This window comes from Neltuma alba, unplaced genomic scaffold (genome assembly GCF_004799145.2).
Source record: "Neltuma alba isolate B1F8T4 unplaced genomic scaffold, ASM479914v2 tig00011685_pilon, whole genome shotgun sequence".
NCBI classification, from domain to species: Eukaryota; Viridiplantae; Streptophyta; class Magnoliopsida; order Fabales; family Fabaceae; genus Neltuma; species Neltuma alba.
In genome coordinates this window covers 213504-225459 of record NW_021636324.1, presented here as the reverse complement: position 1 = coordinate 225459, position 11956 = coordinate 213504, and the positions used below count along the sequence as shown (strand labels likewise).

General features: G+C 36.0%; 2 protein-coding genes across 4 annotated transcripts; one reads left to right on the top strand and one right to left on the bottom strand.

Moving 5' to 3' along the window:
• The first annotated feature begins 2826 nt into the window (after nt 1–2826).
• Nucleotides 2827–7584, top strand: LOC114716683 (protein disulfide-isomerase). The gene is made up of 11 exons (XM_028901715.1): nt 2827–3058; nt 3502–3532; nt 3617–3908; nt 3990–4177; nt 4276–4401; nt 4922–5059; nt 5143–5262; nt 5354–5471; nt 6264–6376; nt 6892–7120; nt 7290–7584. The coding sequence occupies exons 1-10, from the start codon at nt 2874–2876 to the stop codon at nt 7114–7116; spliced, it is 1536 nt and encodes a 511-aa protein (XP_028757548.1). The 5' UTR covers nt 2827–2873; the 3' UTR covers nt 7117–7120; nt 7290–7584.
• A 1871-nt stretch (nt 7585–9455) lies between these two features.
• On the bottom strand, nt 9456–11956 carry LOC114716687 (two-component response regulator ARR17). Of its 3 annotated transcripts, none has more exons than XM_028901721.1 (5): nt 11607–11956; nt 11350–11471; nt 10365–10442; nt 9959–10032; nt 9456–9814 (listed from the first exon to the last, which is right to left on the bottom strand). In XM_028901721.1, the coding sequence occupies exons 1-5, from the start codon at nt 11809–11811 to the stop codon at nt 9535–9537; spliced, it is 759 nt and encodes a 252-aa protein (XP_028757554.1). In that variant the 5' UTR covers nt 11812–11956; the 3' UTR covers nt 9456–9534. The 3 variants fall into 3 exon arrangements, with proteins under 3 accessions (XP_028757554.1, XP_028757557.1, XP_028757558.1); XM_028901724.1 differs by having other exon boundaries at nt 9959–10026; nt 11607–11955; XM_028901725.1 differs by lacking the exon at nt 10365–10442.

Genomic DNA, 11956 nt, shown 5'->3' with positions numbered 1-11956 from the left:
ACTGTTTCGCGCACGCTCCCTGTTCCTCTGTTTTTTTTTTTTTCTTTTTTTTTTTCCATTTTTTCAATCAGACAACCTGATTCGGAACCTCTCATCTTTACTTCTCTTTTTTTTTTTTTAACTGTTAGATTAATATTTTAACGGTTTAGATTTAAATCTTTTTAAAACTATTATTAAAATATTAAATTATAAAAATAAATAAATAATAAATTACAAACTATATTAAAATTTAATTTTAATGGTTCGAAAATCCATTAAATGTTTTTTAAAATTTTTTATAAATGGTTTTTTAAAAATTAAAATGTAAACTGTTAAAAATATATTAATCTAACGGTTAAAAAAAAGAGAACATAATAGAAAAGGAAGAGGAGAGGTTCCGACCGGCCTAACCACTCTCTCCGTTCCTCAACTCTTCTTTTTCGGTTCTTTTTTACTACTTTTTGGATTGTTTTTGGCTGGATTTTATAAATGTGAGGTTATAAAGTCATGCGGGAAATAGATTATATGATAACTGATAAGGATGGAAGCAATGCCCCAAAAAAAAAACAGAGAGAGAGATGGAAGGAAAACTGGTAGAAATTAAATGAGAGTAATTTTATATATTTTTAAAAAAATGATAGGTGTATTTTATTTTAATGAAATCAGAACTGCAAGAAAGGGTGAGAAAACTGTCATTTTGTTTATTTTGACTAGAAGGCGGCTGCTTGTTGCAGGTGGCGTTGCGTCAATAATCTCACCAACTTCATCTTTATCGCCCAGAATAAATATTGAACGAATTGTGTCATTTTCATACGCTACTTCAAAAATTAAAATACATGAATTTAGTACTTTTTGTTCTTAATATAAAATTTTATTTGAGTTTATTTTGATCCTAGATATAAGATCCCAACCTATTTTATCTCTCATGTTTATCTATTTTTTTAAGATAATTCTTTTAATAATAATAGTTCTAAATAACAAATTTAGTTAGCAAAAATATTTTACGAAAAATAACATCTATTCATTACAAATAACTAATTTAACTAAGTTTTTTAATCTCACCAAATTAGTCAATTGGGTCTTATAATTAGGACTAGAAGTAGTACTTCTTTGATCCTATTTATAAGGCACTAGGAAAACTTTAAATTTGATTAACTCTCAATTAAAATTTAATGACTTTCCAACTTTATTCCCATTTAATATACATTATACTTTATACAAACAAAGTCACACACAATAATAATGAGGGGTAAAATTGTACATCTATATAAAAATTTCTTTCAGTGTTATATAAATAAGATTAAAAAATATCATCATCTTTTTATTCTGTAAATAAGATCAGAAGAATAATAAATATAACTAAATTACCATACCGCACAAAATGTCGCGGCCCAATTACGTGCACAACTCACAGTTCGCGGGGCGAAATGGAAACGGAATTATAGCTAGCCAGAGTTTATCTGTCGTCAGAAGCCTCGATCTGATCTATGGACACGAACAGCTATCATAGTCATTGATCTCGGCTGCATGAATCGGGACACATACGGCAGTATATTAATTTTCATGTGATTAATTAAAAATGATCATAATTTATTTAAAAATGACACGTCTTTACTATAAAATGAAAGTCTAAAATTGATATTAACAAGGCAACTTTTCCTTATACATAACAAGAAATAGCATCTGTTAATTAAAAATGACCATAATTATTTGAAAAAAACACGTCTTTACTGGAAAATGACAAGTCTAAATTTGATATTAACAAAGCAACTTTTCGTTATACATAACAAGAAATACCGAATAAAATTGTTGTTATTTTTTCAACAAAGACGTGTCATTTTTAAATAATTATGATCATTTTAAAAATGATCATAATTTATTTAAAAATGACACGTCTTTGTTGAAAATAACAACAATTTATTCGGTATTTCTTGTTATGTATAACGAAAAGTTGCTTTGTTAATATCAAATTTAGACTTGTTATTTCTCAATTAAGACTTGTCATCCTCAGATAAATTGTTGTCACGAGCTGGAGTCACAGTAAAAGAGTTAACTTATATTTTTGTTTGCATTATAAGGTTAAGAAATCTTTGATGGCCCAATGGCCATCCTTTTGTTGGTCCAAGTGGCCAAGGGGTTGTGGGATCAAATCCCACCCCCGCCACTTTGAACCAATATTATCCTATTCCCAAAAAAAAAAATCTTGTCACAAAAATCCTTCACCGGCAGCCACCACACCGGTGGCCGGAGGCGGTCGCGCCGTCGGAGGCCAGTCGCCGCGGTGGTCGCCGGTCGCCGGCCACCGGTGAGGGGCTGGGTTTTTTTTTAAAAAAAAAAAAACAAAGGGCATTTTTGTCATTTCACTGAATTTCAAAATCCCAATTTGGGAAGGACTTCCCTATGGGTAATTACATTTCCTTAGCTTCCCAAATTGGCATTTCACATTTTGGAGCTTCTTTATCTGTCATTTTTCCCTAAGTAAAATCTTATAAAGGAACATAAATGAAAAGGGAAGACTTTCCTAATACAAAAATGCGGCGAAATTTTCAGTTCCACGGCGAGAAAATGGTACGAGAACGGAAAAACCCCAAAAAAAAAACAGAGAGAGAGAGAAGGGAAAAACCACAAGTGTGACGAGACTCCTCGAATCACGACGTGCCACGTAAGAAAGAGGGCCAATGTGGTGTAAGTGCATTCGCCCTCCACTGTACACTATACGAACCATCAGACAGCCCACGGGTCTAAAATATCTCAAATATGCTCACGTGTCCCTGCCCTGTTTGTCTCGTTCTCTTCCCCCAACCTACTATACTGCGATGCTTTGTCCTTAAAACCCAATAGTATCTCTTCCTCCACAATCGCAAAGTCAGCGTTTCAACCAGAGTGCTGTAACAATGGCGGATAGGGTTTCTTCTTGTTTCCTCTTTGCATTCGTTTTTTCCTTCCTCGTGTCTTTGCCCCTTCAGATCTCTGCCGACGAGCCTGAAGGCAAGGAGTTCGTGCTTACCTTGGATCACTCCAACTTCTCTGATATTGTCAGCAAGCACAATTTCATCGTGGTCGAGTTCTATGCACCCTGGTATGGATAGATGTTGTTCCTTCACTTTTTCGTTTGATCTGTAATGCTCTTAAGATCTGTCTCGATGATTCTATTTTGCATCCTATATTTGAGAGTTTTATGGTTATGTCTGATTTTCGTACGTTAACTGATTTACGGTTTTTTCTGGTTTTCTTTCATTTTGATTCTCAAATTAGCGAAATTCTGGTTCGATTTGTCTACTAGCTGACGATTTGACTACTTCTTTCTTCGGAGTATGAGTATGATATAACTCTGCAGCGGGAAAGAGAAGTGTCCTAATCTCGAAATACATTATCTTAGAGAGCACAGAAAATTTAATACCTACTATATAGAAGTGTGATGCCCTGCTTCCTGAGAGAAGTCGGATCCGACTTATTGCTCGTCACGATTCTCTTTCTTTTAAATTAGCATGCATTTTCATTCTTTTCTGATTCTCTTTTTAGGTGTGGCCACTGTAAGAAGCTTGCTCCAGAGGTAATATTGATCTACTGTTCTTCAGATATTACCTCAATTTTGATCATCCTAATACTTACCTCCTTTCATTTTTTGTTTATGCAGTATGAGAAAGCTGCTTCCATCCTAAGTAGTCATGATCCTCCGGTTGTATTGGCTAAAGTCGATGCCAATGAAGAAAAAAACAGAGATCTCGCAACACAATTTGATGTTAAGGGATTCCCAACAATTAAGATTCTGAGGAATGGGGGAAAGGATGTTCAAGAATACAAAGGTCCTCGGGAATCAGACGGCATTGTTGAGTATGTGAAGAAACAAAGTGGTCCCGCATCAAGCGAAATTAAGTCTGTTGATGATGCAACTTCTGTTATCGGGGAAAATAAAGTTGTTATTGTAAGTGGTATATCACTATGTTTGATGCTTTTGTTTCATTATTGATTTTAAGCTGACATGCAAAATTGCTTCCCTATGATTACAGGTTGGATTTTCCCAAAATTTTCTGGGGAGGAGTTTGATAATTTCACAGCCTTAGCAGAGAAATTGCGGGCTGACTATGACTTTGCTCACACCTCGGATGCTAAATACCTTCCTCGTGGAGAATCATCTGTAAATGGGCCCGTAGTTAGATTATTCAAGCCTTTTGACGAGCTTTTTTCTGATTTCCAGGTATTGATCTTAACTTACAGATTTTTTCAACTATATCTAATGTGGTATCTTATGTTGACTGATCGTGAATAATTGACGTGGTTTTTTCATGACTGTAGGATTTCCATGTGGAAGCTCTTGAGAAGTTTGTTGAAGAAACCAGCATCCCTATTGTGACGGTCTTTAACAATGACCCAAGCAACCACCCTTACGTCATAAAATTCTTTAACAGTCCCAATGCTAAGGTAATATACTACCCTTTAATATAAGAGCTAGTTGTTGATTAATTTAAATAGATTAAGAAAATTAGTGAGGTTAGCTATTTGTAATAAATATGTGTTATTTTTCCTAAAATTAAGTGTATTGGCTAAAACCACTATTATTATAATGACTATTGAGAAAAAATAAACAAATATGAGAGTCAAAGTGGATTGGGATTTTATATTTAGGACTAAAATGAAAGTCGAATGAGTTCTTATATTAAAGAACGGAGGTCATACTATCTAATGTGGTCTTTGCATTTTCAATGATGTCAGAGGATGCGTCGTATTTTAGCGGTGAATTGATTAATCTGTCACCTTAGTTTTATCTGCTGCTAATTCACCCTCCATCATTTTGCAAAATCGGAGTATTATGTTCTATTATTCATACTTATTCACTGCACTCTATTTTATTTTTCTTTTTTCTTTTTTTCTTGGTTTATCTTCCCCATCTTTTTAACCCCCCGAGTGCCTCGTAATTTGAGTTAAGATTATAAAATTGTAGGCTATGCTCTTTGTCAACTTCACTTCTGAAGCTGCTGATTCTCTCAAATCAAAATACCGTGAAGCTGCTGAGCAATTCAGACAAGATGGACTAAGCTTTTTGGTGGGAGATGTTGAGGCTAGTCAAGGTGCCTTCCAGGTTGGTATCCGATTATTTACGTTCTATGTTATTGTTTGCACAATATCAATTTCTGACACAATAAATTTGGCTGGTCATGGCAGTATTTCGGACTTAAGGAAGACCAAGTGCCTCTGATTATCATACAGCACAATGATGGAAAGAAGTTTTTGAAACCAAATGTGGGGCCTGACCAAGTTTCAGCTTGGTTGAAGGATTACAAGGTTATTAGTTTATTTACTTCATGGGTGTTGGAATATATAGCTTTAGTTAACATTTCATTGAGCTCATCTTTCTCTGGACTTTTAATTTCAGGATGGTAAGGTCCAACCATATAAAAAGTCTGAACCTATTCCCGAGGTTAACAATGAGCCTGTTAAAGTGGTTGTTGCTGACAGTCTTGATGATATCGTTTTCAACTCACAGAAGAACGGTATGTTTTGTTGCTTCTATTTATTATTTTTCCTTCTGTCTTTAATATAAGACCTAATTTATAGTGTAATTCACACGACAAAATGAGTCTTATATTTAGAATTGAAGGGAGTATTATTCCCAATGATCTAATAGAGTTCTTTTCTTCTCTTTAATTGAAGACATCCTTACCGAAGAAAAATATTAAATAACCTATCTCACATTCCTTGTGCTTTGAATTCCAGCATGTCAACATTTAGCCTAGCCTTTTTCCCCTTGGGTTGAGATGCTTGTTTTCCAGTATATGCTTCTGATTTTACTGCTGAAATCCTTCACTACGTGTAGCTGGAATCTTGTAACCAGCCATTGCCCCTGTATATTTATTTATTTTGTTTATCTTCTTGATTTATGTGGCCGACTTGATTAAGCCTCCCCCTTGGTGCACAAAATGCAATATTTTTTATGCTAACAATGCGGGAAATTCGAACACCAGCAAGTAAATAGAGCACTGTCAGGTTTCTTTTCCAAAGAGGCCAAGCCAGAGCATGCTTTTCACCTATGACGTGCCAGAATTTTGGCTGTCCTATTATTATGCTGCCGATTGGTGTAAAGATCATGCTTCATATTTTCTTTGGGACTCATTCGGGAAAGATGTCTTAAATTTATGTCATGGCAGTTAACTTTTGATAATGATTAGTTTGCAATGTTTTGCATTTATGATTAATCCAAACTGTCATTTCTCAGACTTTCAGCTTATTAGTTATCGGATCTCATTGATTCATTGATGAGACTAATTTTGACGACTACTTTGCAGTTTTGCTGGAATTTTATGCACCTTGGTGTGGACATTGCAAAAAGCTGGCTCCCATATTAGATGAAGTTGCAGTCTCATTTCAAAATGATGCTGATGTTATTATTGCAAAACTGGTAAGATAGTTGCCTTTTTCAGGCCTTGGCCTCCTCTAACATTGATTGTTTTTAGGGTGAAAAGCAGGTTTTTTTTTAAAATATTAATATATTAATTTAATATGTGAAAGATTTCTGTGTGGAAAAAACTGTGGACCCAAACTCGCATTCTCTTTCATCCCAAAAAAAAAAAGGATCCCGATGGGACTCCCATTGACCATTGTCAATTAACATGGGAGTGCCTTGTGTTTATCAAAAAAAAAAAAAAAAACAACAAGGGGTTGGTTGTTGCGTTCTGGAATCTAGGTTCTTCAAGTTGTAACTAGACCTTAATTCAGGGAGGTAAAATGTATTTCTCCCTCGTTTCTATCAGCGTTAACAAATTGATTTGAGCAGCATAATAATAGCAGCTAATCTGAACACAATTGCTAATAAGATAACAGCAACGATGACTATCTGCAGAATTCAAAGAAACGCACTTATATGCATTTATCAGTGTTATTTATTTTTTTTGTTTAACTTTCTGTCAATCCCAGGATGCAACTGCAAATGATATACCAAGTGAGACCTTTGATGTGCAAGGCTATCCAACTTTGTACTTCAGGTCAGCCAGTGGAAAAATATCACAGTATGATGGCAATAGGACCAAAGAGGACATCATAGATTTCATTGAGAAGAACCGCGATAAATCTGATAAGCCCGATAAGCCCGCTCCACAAGCAGCACAAACAAAAGATGAGCAAGCAAAAGATGAGCTCTAAAATGGTAAGATATCCGTATCGATCTGTGTGCATAGTTTACTCTGATAATGCTTATGGCTGGCTGAACGCGTGAGAGTGCCTGTGCACTCCTACAAGAAAGATAAATTATTTGAAAGCATTCTTCCAGAGTTCCCCATTCATGATATAATGTAACTGTCTCCGCTTTTTTGCAGGATAGCAGCTGTTATTGCTCCAGTGAGGATGGAGACCATGTCAGTCACATTTAGGGCCTTTCATGTAGCTTTGCATTAAACATGTTAGTGAAACCTGGTGCCAATCTCCATATGCCTGCCGTAAATGTTGTCGGTTTTCTGTGATCATATATGTTCTAGTGAAAAGCGGGAGATTTTTTTGGTATGGATGGGAGTATCTCTGGGTAGTGTAGTTTAAACTTAATAAAATTTATGGCTGCGGTAATTTTGACTCGAATTAAGTTATGTCAATTATATCGGTTGTGTTTGCTGGATCTTTGGATATCCTAAAGAATGTACTCGTTACGATATCATCAGTCATCAATAACTGGACCATTGAATTTCCAGAGCTAGGTAAATTTTCAATTCACCAAATATGAACCCGGGGTAAACTCATATGTGCCGTGGTTCATTTACGTGGACTGTGTCTTTCGTGGAAGTGAAGGGACTCCTCAGCTCAAGTTAAATCCTTAACGTTACATTCAGAGAGTTATTTAAAGTGCGCCCTGTCGCCCCGGGAATTATACTCTAGACAGAACTATTCAAAAGTCAAACCGAGAATTAAAAATGGAGGCAGTAAATTGTCTGAAGTAGTGGAGAGGCCACTGCAATTCCACACTGTTGAATTGAGTTTGATAATTTGGAGTCGATTGTTTTTCTAGCCACGTGTGCGCTGTGGGATTGTGGTTACCAGCCATTGAGAATTAAGGCTAACAAAATTTGTAAGAAGTCGAATTTAGGACGTGTAAACTGTAAGAAGGCGTCAGCCTAATCAAGTAGATGTGGTGGAGCCGAGGGGGTTTGATCATGTGTGCCTCACTTCACGCCGGACCAGATCTATGAATTGTTTCAACTCAGGTCAGGTTGATATTATATGACATGTCCCTGTCTGAGATAACTGAGAAAATAATGAAATTCCGCGAGGTTACTTTCGACTTCACAATAATAGTAGTTACTTTCGAGTTTGGCAATAATATTTTGTGTTTTTGGACCGAAGTTCGGCAGTGAAATCACCAGTTTGGTGGAGTGGGACTGGGACAATGGCCTAAATGTGTCCACATTTGTCTGGGACCCATGGAATTAGTTTCTGATACGGAGATTGGAGACCATAAAGATAAAGTGATTTGTCCGGCTTAACGTTGGTTGTAGTCCCTGCCAACGTATAAAACAAGTCTATACGTGCTCCTACACCATTGAAATGGACAGAACATGAACATCAAAACGACGGCTTTCTGAGAATTGGGAAATGTTAACTTCTTAAGAATATTTAGTATGAGTAATAAGATTATGCAAACTCATACAAGTGGGATTGTAGAATATCACATCTCTCATGATATTTTCTAGTCCTGCATATATGGGTTTATCTAATCTCAAGTAACAAGTAATTTTCTACTCTGTAATGGAGAAAAATAGGCATGGTAAATTCTTCAAACGCGCAAGCTACAACTAAAACTTATCAGTCTGTTATTTTTTTGTTGGACTTTTGACCAGAATTTTTCGTTCGATTTAAGACTATGAATGCTAATTGAATCATTTCATTAAATCAAATAGGGACGATGAATTTTTGTTTCATTGCATGTCAAATTAAAACCACTTTTTATAACTTATTTTTAATCGTTTAATTGAATTTAAAAATGAGTTGTTACCTAAATTGTCATGTTGACTGGAATATCAACTGAAACGAGCATTTTGCACTTTTGGAAATGCCCCTCGGAAACTAGAACATTTTGTGTTTACAGATTGAAAAAAGGAAGATAACAGTTTTATTATCAAAGACTAAAGAAAGTATTTTAGAAAAATCAACATCCATTTTGCAATGCAAATGATGATTAAACATAGTATATTGAAAAAAAAACACACATTTTTTTAACAAATAACTAGATTTAACTAATTTTTTAATCTTTGTAAATTAATGTCTATTTTTTTTATATTAAATTAATATCTGGTGGGTGTTGATTTTTCTAAAATACAGTCTTTAAATATATGTACAGAAAAAATTATAAACTTTAAGAGATGTTTCGAACGGGATGTAGTATTGCTTAAGAAGACCTTCTCTTTCTTTCTTGGGTAAGGATTCCACGTTTTAGATTGTGAAGAGTGGGGATAAGAACGTCGTCGCGAGATATCACTAGGGAGGCACCGGGAAAATGAATGAAGCTCTCCGAGTAAAACCATTAGGATCAATATCTCATAATCATGAACTAAACATATATATATAGTTATTATATTACACCACGGCCAAGCCTTTGAATTTGGGTCTGGATCTGTCAGAAGATTGAGGAGACATGGCCTTCCTTTTGGCGATACAAGTGTTGTTATTACTGTTGGGATTGCAGCAGTCACTGTCGGTTGCTACCTCACTGTTAACAGATTCTTGTTCGCCTGATGAATTATTGTTGTTATTATTATTGTTATCCGGGGATTTCACCAGGTACGGCTGAAGCTTCTCCAGGTCTGATAACTTCAGTGGCTTCAGTAGAAACTCCTCCGCTCCTCCCTCCAAGCACCTATATATATATATCCACACAAATCCCCTTTTTTTCTTAGTTAAAATTCAACATCTTCTTACCCAGAGAATCTTTTTTAGCGGGTTTGTTTTCTTCTTCTTTCTGATTTCGGAAGCGAAAAGAAAAAGGAAAAAGAAAACTCACATGCTGATTCTGGATGGTACATTCTCTGATGACATGATAACCACTGGTACGTGTTTCCAAGAAGATCCCTGCAGCTACATACAAGCAGTGTCAATTTTCCTTTTTTGAAAAAAACAAAGGAGAAGAAAAGAAGCCACAATGAAAAACAGAAAAGCAAGAAATATAATATAGAATTTATTTTGATTTTCCTTGATATTTGCCTCTCCTAGCGTAAGAGTTCACTGAACCTGCAGCATAGGAACAAACCCTTGAGGAAGGGCATGCTGAGCATGTTTTCAGCGTGGTTGTTCATAAGATTTGCAGGATTATAATTATAATAATTGTACAGATTTGTTTTTAGAAAAAGAGGGTGGAGAAAAAAGACGGAATTTAGGGGGAGGTGTCGGGAAATAATGAGGATTTTGACCTTGACTCGCTTAAGTAAATCATAGCCACTCATCCCTGGCATGCAGTAGTCTGTCATGATCAAATTCACTTTCACTGCCTGCATTTCAACACAATTCTCAACAGTTATTTTTACTATTTCGGGTTATTTTATATATTATCCGCAACAAAAAGTTACGTACTGAAAAGCAAAGAACAAATCAAACCACGATTGATGGGAGGGCTAGCCAGCTTGCTAGCAAAAGAGACGATCCATTCCATTGCGAATTTATCGCTATCGAATGCTGAATCAAAATATTTCGGACTGAAGAAATTAAAACCCACCCACAGTGCCGTGTAGAATCCTCAAAAAGCATTTTGTGGCAAATGGTTTTTCTACGATCAAGTAATTATACTCCACGTTTCTCCATTCATCATGAAGCTATCGCTTGCGTAGAGTACGAATGCATAGCATGGATCTCTTTGTTATCAGGGTTAGGATTTTCATTTAGATGCACTTAGTTCGACTTTTTTGGATGTATAGCGTGAATAATTCTAGTTCTGGTATATGATTCATAATTTGAATTCAGGAATACTGTTAAGAAATTAGTTATTGTATTCTCATAGTACTATTATATTTTGAAAAGCAACTAATTCTCATTTAAAAATGAATCAGGTATAGGATATCCCCGATTCCCAGCCCCCTCTCTACAACCCTGCTAACTTTGTTTATATATGTTTTGTTTATGCATCTGACGGCAATTTTCTTTTAAAGAAGAAAAAGAAGAGGCACGCGGCAATAATATTTCTGTGATTTGTTATTAAAGAGTGGGAAAATAAAGGAAAATGGTGGACGAAAATGGACTTTCTTAAAAAAATATACATAAAATCAAAACATTATTTGAACAGCAGAAGATGCGGAGGCTGAAATCCAACACATCAACTGAAAAATAATGCAGTAAACAAACTCAAGCACACAAGAGAAGAGGAAGAGCTGGGAGGCTATGAGAAAGATGATGATTAATTACCTCCTGTTGGGGTGACTGAGGAGGAGAAGGTGATGATTCTGAAGAAGATGAAGAAGCATTGCCAAGATTATCAAGAAGGCCAAGGTATTTCAAAGCCTTGTCCCCGGAGTCCACACTCGTCACTGGGGAATTTTTGAAAACATGCAATTAAAATCCCCAGAAACCTCATAAATTTAAAAACACCTTCAAATTATTCCGCAAGGAGAAATCGAGGGAAAATGAAAGAGGAAGTGATATACAGGGAGAAGGTAAGGTACCTTTGCAAGAAGAGACCTGAAGGAGCTTCTCGAGAAGTTTCCGGTCGATGAGACTGTCATCGACTGCCAAGACATGGAAGTGGTGCAGATCTTCTTCCCTCTGCAGCTTAACATCATCCTCAACATCCGATTTCGCCCCCACCTTCATTGTCAACGTCAGGGAGTTCTCCGTTATAGTCGCTGCCACTCTCTGCGTCGACTCCATGTGTGTGTGTGTGTGATCAGCAGAGAACTGTGTGTATGTATATATATGAATTGTGAAGCAGAGAGAGAGAGAGAGAGGGAGAGTGAAGGTATGCGGTTGTGAAGTAGCTTTTTAATAAGTAGGGAGGAAGGAAGGAAGGTGGGGT

Excerpts from the sequence above, each read along its gene's own strand:
- LOC114716683 (XM_028901715.1), top strand. The coding sequence starts at position 2,874 with ATGGCGGATAGGGTTTCTTCTTGTTTCCTCTTTGCATTCGTTTTTTCC. Across the intron at positions 3,533-3,616 it reads GTAAGAAGCTTGCTCCAGAG|TATGAGAAAGCTGCTTCCAT; the intron begins GTAATATTGATC and ends TTGTTTATGCAG. Across the intron at positions 5,060-5,142 it reads CTAGTCAAGGTGCCTTCCAG|TATTTCGGACTTAAGGAAGA; the intron begins GTTGGTATCCGA and ends TGGTCATGGCAG.
- LOC114716687 (XM_028901721.1), bottom strand. The coding sequence starts at position 11,811 with ATGGAGTCGACGCAGAGAGTGGCAGCGACTATAACGGAGAACTCCCTG. Across the intron at positions 10,443-11,349 it reads CTCAGTCACCCCAACAGGAG|GCAGTGAAAGTGAATTTGAT; the intron begins GTAATTAATCAT and ends GTTGAAATGCAG. Across the intron at positions 9,815-9,958 it reads GTACCATCCAGAATCAGCAT|GTGCTTGGAGGGAGGAGCGG; the intron begins GTGAGTTTTCTT and ends ATATATATATAG.